This window comes from Clinocottus analis, unplaced genomic scaffold (genome assembly GCF_023055335.1).
Source record: "Clinocottus analis isolate CAN_PGR_092001 unplaced genomic scaffold, fCliAna1.0.p SCAF_9, whole genome shotgun sequence".
Classification (NCBI taxonomy): domain Eukaryota; kingdom Metazoa; phylum Chordata; class Actinopteri; order Perciformes; family Cottidae; genus Clinocottus; species Clinocottus analis.
Window position 1 is genome coordinate 3,365,313 of NW_027176251.1, and position 22,164 is coordinate 3,387,476.

Genomic DNA, 22,164 nt, shown 5'->3' on the forward strand with positions numbered 1-22,164 from the left:
TGGGATTGGATGATTTGTTTCAAACATAGCGAGTACAGACAAGAGCTTAATCTTGACACAAGTAGTGACAGTTTATGTAAAGGTATAAGGGTTAGGGTGAGACTCCAAGGAATAAATGTAAGTTAATGCAATGTCATCCTAAAAGACAAAAAAATAAAAGATGTGTCTATATGCGTTGGTGTGTACCTATGAAGACCACGACAAGGTGCTGATCTCTTTCTCTGCCTTTGCATCCATTTTGGCTTAATTTGAGATATTTCTTAACATAGCACAGCAACTCTTAAAACCTGTCAACATGCACCCAGCAGCACAGGTAGAGGATTATCAGCCTGACAGCGACATGTTGAGAAAATACTCATTATTTAAAGCAACATATGTGTTAGTCACTTCTGTGTAATGATAAAGTCATTCTCAAGTCCAAACATCACATCAGCGATGTGAAGTCTAATTAATCCAGCTATGCATAATAAAGTGTTTTTGTCATGTTAGCTATATTTTTACATCTGAGGTTAGCCATGGGTTGTATTAAAATAGGACAGTTGGGTAAGCATTGCCTTCACCCCTCCTCATGACAGGTGCAAAGCATATTTCTCCATACATTAGACAGTCTGGCATGTTGTGTGCATTGAATTTGCATTTGATGAGGCTACATTTTCCTCTCACAGCTGGCCATGTTTGTTGGAGAATACCTGACAGAAATCACTCTTGGCATTCAATGTTGTGTAAATATGGCAAGCCACGATGACTAAGACATGTACAAATATTTCCCTGGCATGTCATAACCCTATATAGCATGTTTAAAAGCAATAGTCGGGTATTACATTATGAGTTGGCGGACACTCGTGCTGCATGTTGCCCTGCGGTATATCATTACAGCAATACACGGCCTCTGAGATTCACCTTTCGAATCGTTGCAGGTGCTGATGCTGCAGTCTCTGCTCTGCATTACCCAAGCTGGTGTCAAAACATAGCCGGGCTGACACATTTAGCAGTGGATCCAAGAGCCCCAATTGGATCAAGACACCATTATGCCAGCTATTCATCATTCATTTTGTTGTCCAGTGCAAACATTAAAGCAGTGGATTTAATTACAGAGGGGGGAGTTGTGGGGGGGCAAGAGACACATCTAAAATGCTTCCAACACGAGAGCACATCTCTAATGTTGTTAGCCTCAAATGACAGATGAACGATGGATTGCTCAGTAAATTACTTAATTTAACTAAAGGAGCACATCATATGTCATGCTAACACCTGTAATTACACCTGCTTGAAGCATGGCACCCATTTTGTGCGCACAGGGTAGCAATTTATTTAAACTCGTGTATTTTGGCCTGAATCCATTCAAACACATGATCATTTAATTTGCAGTAAAGTCCACAGGATGTTGCAAAACACTGTTTGAATCCAACAACAGGACAGACGTCAGCATGATGCTGATAGCTCTACTACAATAGAATTCATTTTTTTGAGTATTTCAGCAGCTGCCACTCATGAAAACTCCCAAACAACCGCATCTGCACAGGCCGAATTCATAATAACATATTATTAGTTCTGAGAGACGTTGTCAAAGGCTGGCTATCAAACCATCACTGTCCATCACAGGACAGCTGCTGGAATACCCTTTGACCGTTTATGAATGGAATCAAAGTAAAAAGGTATTCACATCAGGGGATGGCTGATCCGGTGAGAAAGATGAGGAGTGCGGTGTGATATATGAGTCAGTGTAAGACTAGACAAAACAAATCCATCTGCATGTCTAATATATTGGCTTCCTGCAGTGAGCACTCTTCCTCCGGTACTGTCACAGTCAGTCAACACCAGCGTTGTACAATTCTTATCAAGAAGCTGCTTCTGTTAAAATATCAAACGCAAAGGTTTTTATTTTGAATATGATCATTATGTTACAAGGTCATTTTAGATCATTTGTGTCTCTTTTTATCTCACTCATGTGCATTATGTATTTATGTCCTGTTTTTTCTTTATAAACAAAGGAATATGAAATAAGATTATGCATTTGCATCACATGTTAGTAAAAACCCTGCAACAATTCTATCGAATTCAATTCACAACTGTAACTCACAAAATGTTCAATTACAAATAGCATGGGAAATTAGTTATAAAAGTGTGAGGAAAACATTTTCACAGAGACCTGCAAAAGTTGCAAATTGCTAGTAAACGAGGGACAATATTATCACCAAATATCATAAATAGAACCAAATATTATATTTACAGACATCTGAGAGGCGTCGTGATACTAACTAACTTTATAAATACTAACATAAAGTACTGTTCCTAAAACTATATTCAGTGGACAAAATATGTTGTGTTTTAGGACATCAACTAATTATTTTCACAATCAATTAAACTTTTATTCTATAAAATAGTCAAAACATGGCCCGTTGCAATTCACCAGATCTTAAAGTAACAGCTTCATATTACAAAATACTGCAAATTGTGTTTGACCAACAGTCCAAAATCCAAAAGTAAGAAAATATTCACATTGTAGAAGCATTTGAGGATTATTTCATAGAAAATGACTTCTACTATTACAATTGTGGACCATGAATGTCCTGCTAGTTGACTAATCAATGAAGTGACTCATCATGTCAGCTCTACTGTGTTTTGAGTAACATGTTAGAAGCGCATGACTAAAAAGCTCTTCTTGAATGGCTCATTTTCAGCCTTGAAGCAAGAACAAACCTGTATCAATATTTACACAGCACATCTTGACAAACATCTTCTGCTCTCGGGCACTGTCCCTTAATTAGTCCAGCATCCTTTTGAGATTGTTTCTCTCCCTAACTTACTTTTATGTTTCTTTGACGCCTTTCTTCCTATCACCACCTTGTCAAAAACATACAAGCCCTCCCTCTCCTCTCTTTCCTCATTTCTAACGTGAGAAAGGAGAGGAGACTTAACAGTCCTCTGTCCATGCTCTTTGTGGATGTCTAAGGTGTCCTCTCCTTCCACGCCCTCCTGGACCAGCCTGCGACGCTTCCCCGTTTCACCAAACTCGAGCTCCCTCTTCAGTGGGGCGTCATGGCCGCCCTTGTCCGTCCTGCCGGCTCTGATATGGTGACGCTGGACGGTGGAGGCAGAGAAATGGGTGAAGAGCTGAGGGTTGATGGTGAGCTGAGCGTAAGCGGCAGCAGATAAGCCGGTAACACAGAGCGGCTGGGGGGGCGGCCTTGTTCTGACAGGGGACAGCAAGTTGTGCGTCTGGCTGTTTGACGGGCTGCGACGATGAGGTCGGAGGTGTTTCAAGGGCAGAGTTTTGCAGGAGGTGCTTTCATCGCAACCATGTCTCCTCCGCTCCTCCAAAATCTCTTCCGACACTAAGGAAAAACAGGATATTAAGTCAATATATGTCACTGGCATACCACATCCTGTGTACCATGCGGTGCCTGCAGCAGCTTTCTCACCATAAACATTGTTATGGATTTTGTTCTCTTCGTCCTGGCTGCGCTTCAGGTCCAGAGCTTGCTTCACTGAGTCTAAAAGGCCAAACATCTTACACAGGGAATTAAGTATGACGGCATCTGACAAAAAAAAAAAATCATCATAAGTCAACTACAACGATTAATACACCATTAAATTAGTCCACATTTCTCTTACACCAGATCTAGCTGGTGGAGCCTTTATTAAAAATCATTATGAAATGAGATTTACTTTTTTTTTATTGGCTTGACTGACATTTTACTGAATTTGAAGCAATTCTTGGCCAGTCCAGTGGTGAGCCCTCACCTGTCTCCTGCAGGCTGGCCTTCTCACTGCGAACCTCCACTCCATTAAGAGTGGCTAATAATTCAGTCTGGAGACTAGACAGGACCTCCCCCATCAGCCCCGAGTCGGCCACACCCCTCCAAAGGCTCAGTACTCCATCTAGAGAAGGTCAATTAGGTGGGACATTATTATGATATGTGGCAAACTCTTTGTGTGTTTGTCTTTTCATATAATAATGTATAATGCCACAGAGACTAAAAGAGAATGTGGTTTTTGCAGAGGTGATTTGTACAAGTGAGCTGTGGCGTTGGACAGCGAAAGAGATATTGCACAACGGGCAGAAAAGGCAAAGCAAACAAAAGAGGAAATGTAGAATTTATGAGATAATGTGTTGGAGAAACAAAGAAAAAAGATATACCAAGATAGAGAAAATGGGAAGAGTGCAACACTTGAAGAAAGGATGTTAAATAGGTGAGGTAGGTAGAAATGAGGGAGCAGGAATATGGTTTTAAAAGAGGTACGGGAAATTACTGGGGATTCGTAAAAAACTGAACCGAATAGAAGTTGAGTATATTACAGTGATAAAATGTCAGAGGTGCTTGATATCTTATCTTGAAAGAAATGCTTCCACTTTCATATTAGCTTAAATATCTGTCAAGATAAATGCAATATGCCCAGGAAAAATATTCAAAATTCCATTTACAGCTATATCTGAAGCTAAATTTATGTATTTCTCTATCTCGGGAATGTACACTAATGGAAAGAAGTGCATTTCTGGAGATAGAGGAGAGTAGTTTTAGGCAGAGTACGTTTCCTAAGAGTTGTCAATTTGTTTTAAGCCCTGTGACACACAAGTGAGGCGCTGCAATTTGCCTACCCCACAAAAGCTCACTTGAGGCTATTTTACCTCCTGGGGTCCAGCTGGAACAATGCCTAATCAGGTCACCTTTGGAAGCCCTTAAATCAAAGCTAAGGTCCCTGCAAGAAAAAGCCGCACTTGAAAATGTCAGATGGCGACGACGGTAATATAAAGGGATGTGACCCTCTGCTTTTTAGTGGTAAGCAACTTTTTAAGGTCAATCTGCAGGAATGACAGAACATCTCACAACTGCAGATGCAGAGGTTTCATTGACTCAATGCATCAGAGGTGTCACGCAGTGGTGGCTGCAAGAGACACAAGGGGCCGACGGGCCGACGTTAATATTCACAGTCGTCATTGTTTTTTGCCATTTATTATTCATGCAGTTGTAGTTGAAATTTGAATCGGAATGTTTCCTTTCTTTTCCTCATCATTTTACATTTCGGATCTACCAGGATTATCGTAAATGGCCTCTGGAGGACTGAAGGTCAGTGGACTGAACCTGTGTCTCCTCCAATAATACACAGGTGTCAAATAAACTTTCCAAATTTACCTCCAGGACATCTGGCCCTTGCTCCGCAGACAAAGAGGTTAATACCAGAAGTAAATGCAACTTCACTGAGTTCACGGTGGAGGTTATAACGTGACTTCCACATGCCTAGCACAACACTTCAGTATACCACGAGATCACAAGGCTTTTAAACACAACATATTCACTACGCAATGATTACACTACGCGATAAATAGTAAATAATACTGTCTTCATTTAAAATGAAAATATTAATAGATTCAGCCTTAATAGTTGATATACTGTATTTGTCAGCCAATCCATTTTTCATATTATATTCTCTCCGTATCGTGTTCAGGCTGTTTAAAATGCACTCTTGCATCCGTCCCTATCCTTACCAGGTGTGTCACCCCTCTTTCTCTTTGCACCGTGTCCGTTGGCTGTTGTGGAATTTGCAATTTGTGGACAAGAGCTCCACTCTGCTGATGCACTGAACTTCTTCTCCAACGGCTCCTCCACCTCCGCTGCGTCAAGCACAGCCTCTCCTGAAATGACTACAAAGCAGGATACACTGTAAATACAGAGCATAAAGATTACTATCGAACATGGGTAGGCAGAGGGAAGACTGACAAGGAAAACCAACTGGTTTTCCCTCCACGGTTATGTTTTCTTTCTGTGCAGTAGTTGCTCAGTAAGGAAAGCGGTTTATCAAACAGTATCTGACTGCTCTTTATGTTTAGCATGTGTCAGATATGACAATTCATGTTTCATTGCTGAGGATAAATCATAACCAGGTGGCTTTAAAGTTTTTGCTTGCATCATATCAATCATAACTGTTAGAGACACAAGTGTATATATTGGTTAAGTGGGAATTTCAGGACTATTAATAATTTACTTTCTGAATTATGCCCGTTGTGTAGGAACTAAGGTACGTGAAAGATATTGTAAGACATTTCTGTTAATGATTGACACTCCCTCTTCATGGTTTAATGACGCCATGCTGGCTGCATCTGCAAAACAAAGGGCTGTATTGGGGATAGGAGCATATCGTTTTTCTACCGTGTGATAGTGTGACAGAGTTTATTTATTTGTGATTTTATTTAACGTTGAGCTGCACAAAATAAAAACAAAAAGGAATAGAGTTAAACGATCTCCTGTCATTCGCCTACGCAAAGGAACTCACTGCGTCTGCAGCTGTTTAGCGGCTTAACAACAAACAACGTCAACGGAACGGAACGCCGCAACAATAACAAGGAAAAAACAGCCGCCGAGGCATATGTGAGAGAAAAAAAAATGTCAAGCTGTAAATGCCAACTTAAATCTACCTGTCGGGGGAGGCACCTGTCCTCCGACAAGGTCAAGAGCCAGACATGACGGGCTTGGCTGCACTGAAGTCCCCGAAGGAAGCCGCGTGCTGTTGATCAGCACATCAAATTTAGTGCTGCGGCAGGTGTTGCTGCACACGGCGTCATGCTGGTAGAAATCTATCTGGCCGGAGTCCATCATTTTCCTGCGAGGGGAAAGAAGCAGGTTAAAAGAACACTACAAAAGTATCCAAGCGAAGTGGGGATCGAATTTCTTAAACGATCCCAATATAGCTTTCAAGGGGTTTGTTTGACACAAAGCCCATTGATGTGACCTCCAGAGGAATAAAGATCACAAGGGCAGATATTGGCTATTGAGTCGGTACATATTGACTCACAGTAACGCCAAGAACAAGTGCAAACACGATACAAGAGTGAGAAGTCTCACTCAGCAGCTTGCTTGCGTGTTATTTGATCCTGCGATCATAATAATGCTCCTAACAGACTACCTCTGGAATGTCTTGGCAAACCCCCGGCACAGACAGACTCGACACAAGTGCAAATTATACGAATGAGATACGTTGTTGACTTCATTATATTGAGGTACTTCAAGTCTGACACTTTAACCCCGATGCAACAAAGTAATTAAAGGTCGTGCGGATTTACTGCATGCATCAGTCAGCAGCTCAGAGGAGCAGAACAGACAAAAAAATAGTGTTTGGGTTTTATTTAAGTCTACCTGAGCATTACCCCTCCCAGTCTGATGGCCCTTTTCCAGTCCTTCAGAGTGGCTTTCCCTGCCAGATGTACAAACTGCTTGGGACTAATGAGCTGGTCATTGAACTGTAAGAGAAGAAGAACACAGTGTGTGTGTGTGTGTGTGTGTGTGTGTGTGTTTATAAAAGTGTTTATACAAGTTCTAAGTATGCAGAGAGGAGAATACGACGGATATAGCAGGACGAAGGTTCAACTATGTCAACTTACTTTGACACATCTGACGTTGATTCCAGGACACACAAACTTCTTAAATAGTAGAACCGCTCTGCTGTCTCCACATGTAATGGGATAGCCATACTCAACCTCCTCTCCTTCTGCTTTACTGTGTTCTAACGACCAAAAGCCAAAAAAAAGATGTTATACTCTCAACAGCAAAGCATACGGTCAAAGTATGAGTTCATATTCTGTCTCAACACAATAGGATTGCTTTAGAAGAACTTTCCTGTTGTAGTTTAATGTCAGCAGTAAAGGGAAATGTCTCTGAGTGACATACCATGATGTGTCTCTATAGCCAAGACTGTAGTGCCAGTGTCAGCAATGGCATCGTGTATCCTGCAGAGGGCGACAAAATGCGCACATTCAACCTAATAAGGATTTCATGGAAGCTGAGAGTTAAATATTTCATATTTTAACAGCAAAATATACAAATAGCAACTGAATATCTGACCTTTCTTGGTAAGGTAAATGCTCACCGTCATATTTTTTTATTCAAGCTTTCATTAAACTGAATATGAGCAGCATTGGTGTTGAAAAATGTCATAAGATATTCTTAAAATATTATCCTGATGCTAACATGTTTATATGTTTAAATGCGGATCTCTGTCTCAAAAAGAAAAACATTGAACTGGCTTCAATGACATATGCCGTGATGTTACCCGTGCAGGAAGGGCTGCAGGTGCAGGAGGACTTGAGTCTTATGGTTGATGCCACTGGAGTCCCCTTCCTCCTCCTTCACCGTCATGAGATCCCCTGAAGACACAGTGACCTCAGCAGCCGCCATCCCCACTCCCCACAGAGCTGCACGCAGAGAGGGCCGCGCACGCACGCATGTTAACATCCAGATCACACACACAGGCATGCAGCGATGCTGGCTAATACACACAACAAGTCAAAGGAAGCCTCCCCCAACAGTCTTTTCTGGCATGCAACTATCATAGAAATGAATCCCTACTGGGCTTAAAATGTCATAATCCTCGTCCTGGACCGGCCTTGCTTCCTATCTTGCTGTTGAGAATGCACATTAATATCCTAGATGATGGGACAAAGGCTTATACAGTTTTTACTAAAACCTGGGTTATAAGGCCATCTTTCTACAAATAGTGAAGTAATATAATAGCTACATTGGAAATTAAGGTTTTCTTTAGAGGGAAATTCTCAACTCAAATAATATCAGAACTGTTGTCCAACCTTGTTGCATTTAGGCCACCAATAAAATACCTGTTGAACAAATATATGATCTGCAGGAGTATTGTTTACAATTCATATAAAGCAATCGTTAAATCCTAGTTATTTCTTTATGTCTGTTGCCATAATGTTAAGTCTGCTATACAGTTAATCCACACCACTTCTGAAAAAGATTATTAAATTAAAGTAAGGTTCTCAAGTACTGGCTATATAGGTGTTGAGAAATAAACTCATTTTAAATGGGTCAAATGTGATTAAAGTGTCCACTGGCCTACTGCCTGGTCAGATGAATTGGCTTTTTTTTTTTAAAAACACCCTGGTAAATAAATAATAATACCTCATAAACTGTGACTGCATTCATTTCAGTACGATTCGGCTCATAATATTCTCTCAGTATAGAAACACTGGGCGACATATCAACAGCACAGAGAGGAATTGAGGTGATATGAACTATCTGTCAGGTTAACCCCATGCTAAAGAAACAAAACAAACAACCTTTCCATGCACTAAAAAGCACACTGCGATGAATGGATCCACATATCGCACCCTGTATCAAGTGGCCCTTGTTGGATCAACTCCTCCACGGACAGTTGCGTGCCTTTCTCACCCTCCTTCACCCACTCAAGCTGACGTCCGTCGGCGCGGCAGCACGCACACCCCGGCCCAATACGACGGCGCGCGCTCCTGTATCCCAGCGCGCGTGCACAAACAAAACCTTTTTTAAAAAACTCCTTTAACACACTCTACTTGCTACTTTAAATAATATTGTCATAGTTTGTGCTTACCGTTTTTACAGCAGGGGGTAGTTCATCCTCTGGCTCGTCGGAGACACACAGAGCATGCGCCGTGCTGCTGCCTCGCTACACTTCCTGCAGAGCAGCGTTCGCCTGAGAAGCATCTGTCCCGCTGTCACGAGAAGCGCCGAGTTCGCACGCGATGTGTAAATCGGTCAAACGGCTCGTGAGTGCGAGCGCGCGCCGCGGCTCGGTTTGAGCTCTGGGTCCGCGTATGCTGCAGAAACATTTCGGTTTTTTTAAACCCCCAAAAGAAGTCGCTAATAATATATATATTTTTTTAAATGACAGATCCCTCTTGGTGGGGTTTTAGACTCAACAGCACGAGTTTTAGTTGCCACTTGTGTGGCATACTGTTGTTGGTTTTGTCACGCAATACAAGCTGGTCAAAACAGTTGGAAAATAGTGTTGTGTTTTTGTTGTTGCCTGTATTTCACCAGCAGGTGGCAGGCTTTGCACTTGCAATGAGAGAGATGGATGGATAGATAGATAGATAGATAGATAGATAGATAGATAGATAGATAGATAGATAGATAGATAGATAGATAGATAGATAGATAGATGAAGTTACAAAGTAAACACAGATATTAAGTATGGGAAATATTTAATATATACAATACAAAAAATAGCAGAGCAGAACATATTCATTCAAGAAAAATAAATAATAAAGAAAACGCAAGTATATACAGTGTATATAAAGTTAAGTCAATTATTATTTCAATTATTAAAGTGATAGTTCACACGAAAAAATAATAATAAAGAAAATGAAAGTATATATAGTGTATATAAAGTTAATTAAATGATTATTTAAATTATTCAATTGATAGTTCACACGATATTTACACAAGTTGATTGAACCATATTACCTTTTTTAAATAGCCATTAAAAAAATAGCCAATAAATACATTTCTATGGAAATAGCTTTTACAGACAAAACATTCCGCTCTGAGACTCAGGTTCAGTGTTGCCATATTAGCAAACGGGAGTAAATCATTAGTAACTCAGCCAAACGACTGGTCTCAGATCAGCCCACACCTACAAATCGGCCCTCCCCTATTTGGGAATGGAATGCTTGTGATTCTCTGATTGACACTCGCGGGGAACCAATGGGAGGGCGAGCTCACGTCTCGTGGCCAATAAGTAAATACCCAGTACTTCGTCCCACAACTTTTTTTTTTTTTTACTGCGGCCAGCAGCTCGAGCCGTCGAGGCTCGCACCTTACTCTCTCACGCAGCGTTTCTGAAAATCATGCTTTCAAAGTCCGAAAACATCCGAGATGCTGTGAAGTCTCTTTTTGCCGTTTTCTGGGTCACTTTCAGCGTCTGTTCCGGAGGTGTTGACGGCCAGGAGGGTGAGAAAAGAAAAAATAATCTCCTTTTTTTTTTTTTGTTTTTTTTTTTTGGTTGCCGCTTCTGATAAGATAAGATATGACGCGAGGTTTGTTCTTTCAAACACCTTGTCAGTCGTTTTCCTGCATAGCAGAAGTTATTCTTATTTCAAAACGCTACTACTCCTTGTTACGAAGAGCCAATATCGGAGTCAAAGCTAGTTTACTTGAACTCAATGTCGCGACATAAGCAGTTTAAAAGTGGCAGAAGTGTGACAAAATAACAAACCTTCTCATCCTGCCTAACAACACGTTTAGCATCAGCAACTGCATCGCCATCACCTGGGCTAGCAATGCACAAGGAGTCAACGTTGTTCTACTTGTATGTTGTGCACTATGATAAACTTACTATATATTATATTTGTTTAGGTCAGTGGCGAAAGACAGTATGTCAAAATGTAGTCGTAAAAGTAGGCGCAGAGGTCAACAATGTGATGTCATGGGAGCATTCTTTGCATACTCTTCCCTTGTGCATGTTTACCTGCTGATCCCAGCCAGCAGCAAACCTTTCCCACAGGTTTTGTGTGTCTGTGTGCACACATAAAACCTGTGTGTCCACATCGACAAATAGAAATGCAAGTGACTGTGAGCCATACCGCACATGGTTTTTTGTTGATTCGTGTCTGTATCTTAAGCTTTGGTTTCCTCACACCGGATGATGATTAAGTCCGGGGTCGATTACTTATTCTGAATCACTTTTTTTGGGGGGTATTATTTCTGGCAAGCATGCATAGAGCTCTGGCCGGAGGCCCGGGTGTGGGGGTAAACACTCCAGCCAAATGGTGTTGTAACATTCTTGTTAAGTTTGTGATTGACACACTAGACAGGATAAGGCAATGCAGTGACAGGTAGCACAGGTGAACCTCCCGATGTCTGCCAGTGTGGACCTGTAAAGACCTGCCAGCAAAGCCTCGGGTGGGAAAAACAATGTTGCGGGGCTGCTTTTAGATCGACTGTCTGCTATCCTGCCATCCGGTTCCACTCCAGTCGTCTGTAATTCACCTTCTAAACTGGTCAGAACAAGCCAAACACATACACCCCGCCCCCCTCCTCTAAATGAAACTAGAAACAGATTGTCCTGGAGACAGAAAGGTTCAGTGATCAGGGGGGGAGATTACCGGCCACCCAGAACTTCCCCGGCTCCTCCGGCCTCCGTGGCCTCCCACCGGAAGGTGACAGATCCATGCTCCGTTGAACCTGCGGTTTCCACTTTGTCGCTGTGGCATTTCCAGGGAAGTCCTTCTGGGACGTGAGGAGGGGCAATAACATCCAAAGGGTCACGGTACGAGGAGCCGAGGAGCTGCCGGGAAGCCGGGCGAAAGGGGTTGGTGTGATGCAGGATGTGTGCGCGACACGGGGTGACTGGAAGGTTATCCTCCTGTTTCCCCTCAACACTGCAGGAGCCTTATAAGGAAGACAAGGACGGGGATGGTGCGTAGGCTCGGATGGACCCTGGTGCCTTTTTCATGTTTTGACCATTCTTGGAATACGTCATTACTTTTTTTTCAGAGTGGGGGGGGGAGTCCGCCGCCCCCTCAGCACTTATCTCTCTGTATGAGCACTCTGGGAATTGACTTCTCGTCTGTGACACACTGGGACGCTATAGGATCTAAATATTTGTGTGTTCCCGTTAAAGCGTTAGTCACAGCCACCGCAGGTCCGAGGATGCAATGAATAAACGTTCAAATAAATAAATACCTTCTAATCTATTTGGTTGTTTGTCAAGGTCAAGAACAGCTAATCTTTAAATACAGTTTGAAAAATGTCGTATTTTATTCTTAGGCGAGTATCTTTTGTAATACATCCAGTGTGTGTGTGTGTGTGTGTGTGTGTGTGTGTGTGTGTGTGTGTGTGTGTGTGTGTGTGGAGCCGAGCGCTTATTAGTATCAACATGCCCTGGTGTGCTGTGCATGTTCAGAAGAGACCGATTACTCATCTGTCGTGAAGTGCTGGGTTAACAAAGCCCTTAATATTCTGTGTATTTAGTGATAATCAATGAGCAAACTGTCTGCGGTTATGTGATCTTACTCCGCTCTTTGTCTGCTACGTGTTTCACAAGTGAACTTTAGTAGTTGTTGGTTAACAGAACTGACATTTCAGCGTAGAGATAAAGCGATTGGACGATTCATAAATTAGTTAATGAACAGATTATTAATAAAACATTCAGTTGATTCTTTTAAGTCACGCTTATATAGATGGAAGAAAAATACCCATAATTCACTTCTTTTTCTAACAAAAAAATACATTAGTATCTATAATTAGTATTTTGTAGCGGTAAAAAAAGAGAAAAAGGTTTGTTTGTTTGTTTGTTTTGTTATCAGGGTATTGACACGAAACAGGAAGAATGAGGCGACTGTGGTTCAGTGGTTAGCATGCCCGTCTTTCAATCAGAGGATCGGTGGTTTGATCCCCAGCTCTGCTAGTCCATGCCGTTGTGTCCTTGAGCAGGACACTTAACCTCTAATTGTTCCCCATTGCTTTGTCTACGGTGTATAGAGCAAAAATGTAAGTTGCTTTGGATAAAAGCGTCAATGTAATGAATGACTCTTTACTTCAGATCCAGGAGCCGTTTTTTTTCAAGAGCCTCTTCATGAGCAATGAGTTGGCGTCTCATTTTGGAATGAACTGTCTCTAAACATTTTCCTAATTGGATCTCCCTCGTGAACCGACCTCTTTTTCCCCCCCCCGTCACAGACTCCCTCTCGTACTTGTGTCATTTCAGGCAATGGCTGTGGACATTCGTCGCTGGGCACCGAGTCCGGCACCTTGGCCTCTCAGAACTACCCCGGCACCTACCCCAGCAACCGCTGGTGCACCTGGAGGCTCCGAGTGCCGGAGGGCCGAACGCTGCGGCTGCTGTTCGGGGATTTTGACATCGAGAGCAGTCCGGGCTGCAGGAACGGCTCTCTGGTGATCACAGGCGAGAGCGGAGAACCCAGTCTGGGTAAGCTTGAGTTCGTTTTTTTTCTTTAAAAAAACACGTCAGACTTTTATGTGATCACTGAGACATTACAGAAGCGCGCTCTGGTTTCCTTTTCGGGACGCCAGCTGATAGACTATTAACATCCCGCGTCATTGCCGACGCTCTCCCAGCCGTGGTTATGGAACACTGCGCACGAGGCGTGCCGTTGCTTTGACACATTGACAGATTCCAGATTTTGCGACGTTCTCCAACCAGGTGTAGCAGCTCGTGTCTCGACGGCATACTGCATTGACAAGACACCAAATGAGGAAGAGAGATATATTCTATTGGATTCCTCAAAAACTTGTGATTGTGATGTCGTTTTCTCTGCTGGGGAGGTGTTCTTGCATGCCTTCACACATATACAGTTAAATCATCTACATTCAATTTGTACAGCCCCAAATTATAAATTTGCCTCAGAGGGCTTTACAATCTGTACACATCCGACATCCCAGTCCCGGGACTCTCACATCGGATCAGGAAAAACTCCCCCAAAGAAACAGAAAAAAACCCTTTCACAGGGGGGAAAAAGGAAGAAACCTTCAGGAGAGCAACAGAGGATGATCCCTCTCCCTGGATGGACTGAAGCAATATATGGCATGTGTACAGAATGAAGAACCTAACAGAGTTACAGCTCTTGATAAGTGCTGATAAGGGACCGACGATATATTTCACTCTTCAATAATGTCACTTGTGGTTTCTGCCGCCAGAAAACCAACTTGTGTTTGTGGTTTTTTTTTGTTTTTTTTGTTTGTGCTTTTACAAATGCAGTTTGTGTGTCTGCGTGTGCACAGGTCCAGTGTGTGGGAAGCTGGATGCATCACAGAGGAATGTGACACTAGGAAGCAATGAAGTGACGGTGACGTTCACGTCGGGCCCTCACCGCTCCGGACGAGGGTTTCTGCTGTCGTACGCCACAGATCAGTATCCAGGTAAGAGACCTGCGACTCCATTGCTTAATGAGTATGTGAATGTTCAATCTCTGAATTTTACTCATTTACAAGTTCACACTGGTGTACTTCTAACACCACCATCTGTGTGAATATTTGCCCTCGCGTGTTGATGTGTGTGTGGTTTGCGAGTCTGTGAGTCACTACTTATTGGCATTCATCCTCCATCGCTATCTTTGCTCTTGCGTGTTTGTTCAGAAAGCCGGAGTGAGACTCCTTCTCCCTCTCCGGCTGAATGGAGGGAGGCCTCGGGCTTCAGTCTGTCGCTCGAAGAGGCCGGAGCTCTTTTTTTTCCCTCCTCCTCCTCTTCCCTCGCCCGTTCACCACTGCCAACCCGTGTTTGTTGGACCCTTGTTGATTGAGCGTTTCTTAAACCTCCACACTTTAACTCTCTGCCCATGCGGACTGCAACGTGCACACATACATGTCTGGATTGTACAGATAAAAATCACAAAATCCTACAATGGTTCCATTTTAATAACCATGTGGACTTGTTCGGTCTGAATGTCTATACTTAGAGATAATTTCCATTTTTCTCTGGATGAAGTCATCTCTGTACTGTACAGCGTGGTTCAGTATGTATCATAGTTTCCTGTTGTTTTTTTTTTACCGAGTTGTTTACGAAACCCGTCAGTGTCTGGAGCTGAGCCCACGTCCAGACATACAAACCACTGTCTGTGAATCGCGACCACACGAGGACCATTCACTGTACTCGTGAACTGGGACGAAGTCACAGTAACAAAGGGCTTAGTCACGTCTACAGCGATGACCGCTTATCCCCTAATACAGCACATGTGGAGCACGCTCGACCGTCGCACACAGAATCAGTGTGTGCCTGGTTGAGTGCCCTGGAGGGTTTTTATGTAAGCCTGAGTTACCGAGTCCCACACAATTCTATTCAAGTCCACCAATCTATAGTCAAGAAAGTTTGAAGTAGTTCTCAGGAGTGTTATTTGAATGCACGTCCGTCTGTTTTGTCGTTCTAGAGCTCATCTCTTGTTTACAACGAGGGTCTCATTCCAGCTCGCAGCTTTTGAGGTGAGTGGTTGCCCTCCACATTTCCCATAATAGCTTCTTTATTCTATAATATAATAGACTGGAGCGTTTTCTCACGTGTATTTCCGCTGTGTCTCAGTGTGTACTGCCCTGCTGGTTGCAAGGATGTCACGGGGGACGTTTGGGGAAACTCTGAACAGGGTTACAGAGATGTAAGTGAACCACTTCCGTAGTTTTATACGCGTTTGTACACCTTATGACAGCGCATGGCGTGCACAGCGCATCCGTTCCCGCGCGGAAGCACGAAAATAAACCGGGCTTTCGACTTCCTGCCTGACTTCCAGCGCTGCGCGTGTCTCCTCTGTTGCAGACCTCGGTCCTGTGCAAGTCTGCAGTCCACGCTGGAGCTGCGTCCGATAGTCTGGGAGGTCGTGTTACTGTGAACCGTTGGAGGAGTCTCACACTTTATGAATCCACCTTTGCCAATGGGATCCTTTCAAAAATGTGTGTCTGCTGTTGTGCTGTTGTAAATGAGAGATTACATGAATGTGATAGTGGCTGTCAGTGCACTGACCCCTTTTTTAAATGGTCCTCTTTTAACAGGGGATCGTTATCGGAAAAGAAGCTGCTCTTCAGACAAGGTATGACCAAGAAATGACAATATTTCAAGGAGCACACCCAGAATTCTTACATGTTGTAACTCATTTATTACAAGCAAGAACATTATTTACATTCCCCTAGTTCATTACTCATGGCGTGGTGTTGTGTTTTAGAATTTTATCAAGGCTATTTTTTTGCCATCGTCCTGACATCCATAAGCGTCCACTCACCTCGCTATGATGTAAAAAAATGAATGTCATGATGCATGCAATTCATTGCAAGCTCTGCAGTGAAGTATACATGGTCTGTAGTCTAGTGGCTCATGTGGATGTGTATAAAAACAGTATGTTTGGTACCCGGACAGACTGCAACAACATCCTGCGTGTCTCTGGGTTAAACGCCTCATCTTTGTGGGATAAAGAGCACGACACGTTCTGGTCCTCCAGAAACATGGGTTCCAGCCACGAGTTCTTGCCCTGGGCCGCAGACGGCAATGATCTGAACCCGTGGGTGGAGCTGGGGCTGAGCGATAGAAGCACGATCACAGGTAGACGTGTTGAAAACAGAATATGTGTGCAAAATATGTCTATTTAAAAACATGTGATACACTTTAATGTTCCTGTATTGTTTTTGTATTGCCAACAAATTCCACAAAAAGACCAAATCCAACAATTAATTTATCCCACTGAAAGCAGCGTGCGTGTTGAGAGCATTCCTCTGTGACACCGACCTCCATTAAAAACACATCGGTGAGATAAACACGGCCACACTAATTCATTATCAGTCAATCCCACGTACACCTTTTTTGCTGCGTCCTGCCAAAAATACTCGCTAGCACACCAAATGTGTATTAATCCACTGAAAATATTCCCCAACAAATGCAGTGTTTGCTGCTGCTTGACGGACGTTGGCTGGAAATAATTGAGCTGGATTTAAAGATTCAGTTCAGTAGGAACCGATGAGCTCGGGGGAATCGACAGGGTGTCAAAAAGTAATGAGGTGACTCGCTATTTGGTCTTTTTGTGCAATTTATTGACAATTAGAAAACTTCATCAGACTTTATATGACCTTTTTTATATGTTTAACTTGGGTGAAATTGTTTTACCAAATTTCAACAAAGCGTATCAGTGTATTTGTATGTCTGCAGTGTCTCACAGTGTTATATATCATTACTTTTTCCAGGCATAATAACAACGGGATCAAACGACCACTACATAGAGTCCTTCAGTCTATTTTTCAGCAAAGACAGAAAAACTTGGAAGCTCTACAAAGGCGCTCTCAGCAAAGAAAAGAAGGTTTGCATTGTGCCATACCCACTGAGGTTCACCACATGGCCCCCGAGTCTCTGCTGCTGTTCTCTGTGAATAAGTAACTCGGCTCGTTTTTGGGTTCCCAAGGTGTTCCAGGCCTATACCGACGGACACCTCAGGGTCCTCAACAGCTTTTCACCCCCCGTGACGGCTCGGTTTGTCCGGCTGCAGCCACTGAGCTGGCACGGCCGAGCGTCGGCTCAGGTGCAGGTCCTGGGCTGTCCTGTAGCCAAGGTCACACCAAGGTCGCGCTCACCCGCCGGTGGGTATCGCCACTACTTCTCAACGTTGACATGACCCGCGCAGCGGTGAGTTTCGGGGCCGTCCTGCCGACGTTACGATGTGCCTGTCGCTTGTCCCAACAGAATCTCCACCCATCAAAGTGAACATGGGCACCCCACGGCCCAGCCCCACCCCGACTCCCACAGACGTCCCCGTGCTCGTGGAGACCAGACTGAGTGTGTACTCGTATTACTCTATGCGTCTAGTTCAGGGCGGATTCGTGTCGGATCACAATGATGTTCACGCATTCTTCTTTCACGCTGGACGTTGCTCTCCCACTTGGACAACTGATTACTGACTCGGACACTTGCGTTCCTGTAGGCTCCAGTCAGCCCGTGATAGTGGCCGTGGGCGTGGTCCTGGGGCTGATAATGTGCGCTAGCTGTTTGTTGGCTGGAGTGTGGTGGAAGAGAAGGTACTTTTTGTTTATTTTGCACACACTCTCACTGAAATAGATTCTGAATTAATAAGAATGTCATAATAAATTAAACGTTATTGTATTACTGCATCATGTTGCTTGAGCTGATTATGGATTCATCTGCTGCATTTGTTTTTTTTCAATTCATTCTAATTAAAAAGAAATGTTTTGCTTTTGAAAATAACTCGACCAATTAATCAATTATTGAAATAAATTGTCATTTAATCTGTCGTCTGATTGACTGACTCACTGCTGCAGCGTCGATGGGGACGCTCCAGGAGACACGGCACACACTGTTGAACTGAAACTCTGTCGAGGACGTGCGATACTAAGATTCTCTGTGTTCATCTCCTTCTCCGCGCAGGAAAAAAGAGTCACAGATGAAGTACTCCTTACCCAAAAGTAAGTCAAGTGCTCTTTGATGGTTTTCCAGTGTTTTTCCCGTCCTCTCTTAAAAAGCCTGACGGTGTGTGTGTTTTTTTTTTTTTCCGATGTGTCAAGCAGGTTGTCAGAGCTTCCAGGCGAAGAGTCTCTCGTGCCCACAATCGGAGCTCATCTCTTACCCTCTGGAGCGAAACGTCCACGATGCTCTACCTAGTCCTCCTCTCAATGGTGAGACCTCACGGGAGGAATCGCGACTCTTATGATCGAGGTCTTTGCCCCGGTCCGAGTCGACTGAGCGATCTCAAGTGCTGCTCCGTCCCTCCTGCTCTGACGGTCTCTGGCTTCAGTGGTCAGTTGGAGGAGCTCACGCCAGGCCTGACAGGCAAACAGCTCTCTCCACGGGTTGTCCATTCTCCCCCTCCCTCCACCGCCGGCTCAGCCCAGCACCCAGACACAGCATAAGCATTCCTTTCTTTGGTCCATGGAGCCTCGCTGAAAGAGTCCCTTTAATTGGAGCTTGATAAAAGGCGCTCAGCTTACACCCCTCCCCACCATCACCACCAGTCCCCCCCCACCCTCTCCGACTCCCTTCTGTCCCCTCCCCCCAGCAAGGGGGCCCTTCACTGAGCGGTCCAGTGATAAACAGGACAGCGGGTCAAAGCAAAGACAATCAAAGCCCTTCTAATTGAAATAGCTCTCGCTCTCGGGCTCGCTGCGGGCCGGGCTCATCGGTGAGGTCTGGGCCTCCCGCACCACAGCCTCTTCTGCTGTGGAGGGTCTGGTGGAATGACTGGAGGAGACGTTGTTGGTGGCCAACTAGGTCATGCGAGGGGGTTCAACGTTGGCCGAGTATCAGACTGCTTTTTAGGTCGGGGAGAAGCATTTTCCCTGGAAACTAAAAGAGTCTGTGTGTAGACGGGAACTGACAAATTGTGAAACTGTGCAAAAACCTCGCGCCAGACTATTTGAGGTTAATGCCGAATCTTAACCATCTCGCGAGAGTTCGTGTGATACAGTTGATGTTTTCATACCCATCTATTAATAAATAAAAAGAATATCAGAGTATTTGAGTTAAAGCTCATCAAATGCCTGATATTTCTTTCCAATATGCATTTTGAGTCTTGAAGATAGAGAGCTGAAGTTAAGCGCTTTATGTCATGCCTGTTTGAAATGTGCGTAGAGGTTCACGCTTGCCCTTAGGAAGGCCGACACTGTGACTTTAGAAGTTTTATCACAGTATTTTAAAAGGTACTTCAAGGTAATCCTATGGTTTGAAAGAGTTTACATCAATCCTGGCTTCTTTAACAGTCATATTTGGTGATGGTGTATTAAATGAAACTTCATTTTGAAGGGGAAACTCCCAAAGAAATGTATTTTTGTCAGGAGTGTGTCGTGAGCAGATCGATAGCACTTTACTGGACAAGACTGCAGCAGCAAGCCTCATCAATTAACACACCAAACTGTTTGTCACCTGGTTTGGTGCCACACTATTTCTTGCCTGGGCCCAGTTAGTTCCTGGAGTCTCCACTGGTTGACAGTTGCTCAGAGCTGACAATATCTACAGAAAATGACAGCGCCATTGGCTCAATACTAAACTTGAAACTAGTGATCGCAGCTGACACCCGTGCCAATGTCTGTTGCATTTTAAACTAATAGAAATACAATCTGATCTATTCATTTCTCCTTCCAGACTATGCAGAGCCCGACATTGCGGCCATTGGACAGAAGGTTGGCTCAACATTCAGACCCTCCTCAGATGAGGGCTACACCACCCCCTTCGCCTTCAACCATTATGACACTCCTGGCAACCTGCCCGAGTACGCCGAGCCGCTTCCCCCCGAGCCCGAATACGCCACCCCGTTCAGCGATCAGCCCCCAGAGTCCCTCCTACAGACGTTGACGGGGCTCGTTCACAGCAACACGCACGGACCTCCGATACCAGCGGCGACCGCCGGGGCCAGGACGGCGTCCGGCCACGCTCGGTACGACTGCCCCTCGCACAGGATGCTGTCCAACGGCTACTGCACGCCCGCCCTGCACGCCAACGGCCCGAGGCCGATCAGCGCGGTCTACGCGGAGCCCAAGTCATGTGACGCCTTACGACAGAAGCACACGTATGAGGAGCCTTTATGAACGCAGCGTGCTCAGACGTGGAGGAAGAAAACGAAGACTTTCTTGAGTTCAAATGTGTGTCTGGAGCAACCTGAAGTGGACAGAAGACATTAAGCTGGACAGCGTTGTCCAGACAGTACTAATGCTGACAGAGCTGAACTTCCAGTGAGCGACGCACCAGAAGGTGATGAGTCACTTTGACCACGATGCGAATACGAAGGTGCACGACTCAGCTGTGCACAATGATCCGAGAGCCATATGCACACAAATGTTGAATCTTGTGATGCGCGAAGAATATGCAGGTGCAGTCAGTTGCCCCTCAGAGACACTGTTTATTAAAATGTTTAATCACAAACTGCACTTTCAGAAAATACATACAGCAATGTATGCAGTGTATTTAACAGGTTAATGCAAAAAAAAGTGGATTAAATAAGTTACATGTCCTCATAATGTATATTTCAACATGTTTTGTTAAAAGAAAAAAAATATGAATATATGGTACACTTTAACAAAGTGGTTGAGATTGTTGCTATGACTTTGTATAACCACTAGGTGGCTCTCTTGAGCTTTAAACAGTAATGTATTGTGTAACTATGTGTCTGCTGGTTCTCACTCAGATCATTGTCATCCATTTATAACATTCATAGATACAAATAAACATTGTTTTTACATAAATGATTGTATTTGAGTATAACACAGAAAGGCACAACAGGCAAGGAGTTATGATTTGAGCAAAACCCAAAACCTCATTAAAAAGAATGTGGCCTCAATATTCGTTAAACTTTTTCATAGATTTCTTGTATGTAAAATACAGGTCATAAACAGATTGAATTACTAAAGAAGTCAATTGAAATGTCATTGCTGTTGTTCTCACTAAGAGGAAAAGAAGATTGAAAAATGTACTTCTCCCTATTACAATTTTTTTAATATATATATAACGGTCAGGTGACCCATTATTATATCTGAAAGTGTTACTAAAAGACCCTCAAAATTGTATTTGTAATAAAACTTTCTAGAAATGCTTTTACAACCTCTGTGGTGTCACAATTAGTGATGACATCGCTGATTAAGGCACAATAAAACAACTGTATTAAGAAAAATGCTTTAGAAGTTGGCCTGATGTGTGATTGCGTGTTAAAAGATTTTTTTTTTTTTTTTTTTAAATCAAGCCTGTAGCAGTGATGATTTGCAAAAACAGACAGCTGGACACAATACAGATAAAAGAATGGCAACCAATATTAAGTCTGAACTATTATTAAGCTAGAAAAAGTGCTGAAGCAACAACTTTTAAAACTGAAAAACAACAAAACTTAAAGTTACTGTCAGCAACTTTTAACTCATTATGCAACAGTTTAATACTGATGCCTTTATGTAATCCATATATACACACACA

General features: G+C 43.5%; 2 protein-coding genes across 2 annotated transcripts; one reads left to right on the plus strand and one right to left on the minus strand.

Annotated features, from left to right (window-relative positions):
• Nucleotides 1–2,749: 2,749 nt before the first annotated feature.
• On the minus strand, nt 2,750–9,379 carry LOC137781685 (glucocorticoid modulatory element-binding protein 1-like). Its single transcript, XM_068570597.1, has 10 exons — nt 9,361–9,379; nt 8,047–8,188; nt 7,665–7,723; nt 7,379–7,500; nt 7,134–7,237; nt 6,416–6,600; nt 5,489–5,644; nt 3,745–3,882; nt 3,423–3,539; nt 2,750–3,335 (listed from the first exon to the last, which is right to left on the minus strand). Exons 2-10 carry the CDS (start codon nt 8,169–8,171, stop codon nt 2,761–2,763), a joined length of 1,581 nt encoding a protein of 526 aa, XP_068426698.1. The 5' UTR covers nt 8,172–8,188; nt 9,361–9,379; the 3' UTR covers nt 2,750–2,760.
• Nucleotides 9,380–10,569: 1,190 nt separating this feature from the next.
• si:dkey-34d22.1 (discoidin, CUB and LCCL domain-containing protein 1) lies at nt 10,570–21,838 on the plus strand. Its single transcript, XM_068569674.1, has 15 exons — nt 10,570–10,721; nt 13,480–13,701; nt 14,514–14,651; nt 15,656–15,707; nt 15,805–15,877; nt 16,036–16,169; nt 16,269–16,306; nt 16,630–16,812; nt 17,448–17,560; nt 17,663–17,837; nt 17,941–18,033; nt 18,179–18,272; nt 18,640–18,677; nt 18,780–18,887; nt 20,350–21,838. The coding sequence occupies exons 1-15, from the start codon at nt 10,619–10,621 to the stop codon at nt 20,790–20,792; spliced, it is 2,007 nt and encodes a 668-aa protein (XP_068425775.1). The 5' UTR covers nt 10,570–10,618; the 3' UTR covers nt 20,793–21,838.
• Nucleotides 21,839–22,164: the final 326 nt, after the last annotated feature.

Bases quoted from the DNA above. Each gene is read 5' to 3' on its own strand.
- LOC137781685 (XM_068570597.1), bottom strand. From the start codon at position 8,171: ATGGCGGCTGCTGAGGTCACTGTGTCTTCAGGGGATCTCATGACGGTG. The intron at 6,601-7,133 runs GTAGACTTAAAT...TTCCCCTCGCAG, and splicing joins CTGGGAGGGGTAATGCTCAG to GAAAATGATGGACTCCGGCC. The intron at 3,336-3,422 runs GTGAGAAAGCTG...GTTTTTCCTTAG, and splicing joins AATCCATAACAATGTTTATG to TGTCGGAAGAGATTTTGGAG.
- si:dkey-34d22.1 (XM_068569674.1), top strand. From the start codon at position 10,619: ATGCTTTCAAAGTCCGAAAACATCCGAGATGCTGTGAAGTCTCTTTTT. The intron at 13,702-14,513 runs GTAAGCTTGAGT...GCGTGTGCACAG, and splicing joins GAGCGGAGAACCCAGTCTGG to GTCCAGTGTGTGGGAAGCTG. The intron at 18,888-20,349 runs GTGAGACCTCAC...TTCTCCTTCCAG, and splicing joins ACCTAGTCCTCCTCTCAATG to ACTATGCAGAGCCCGACATT.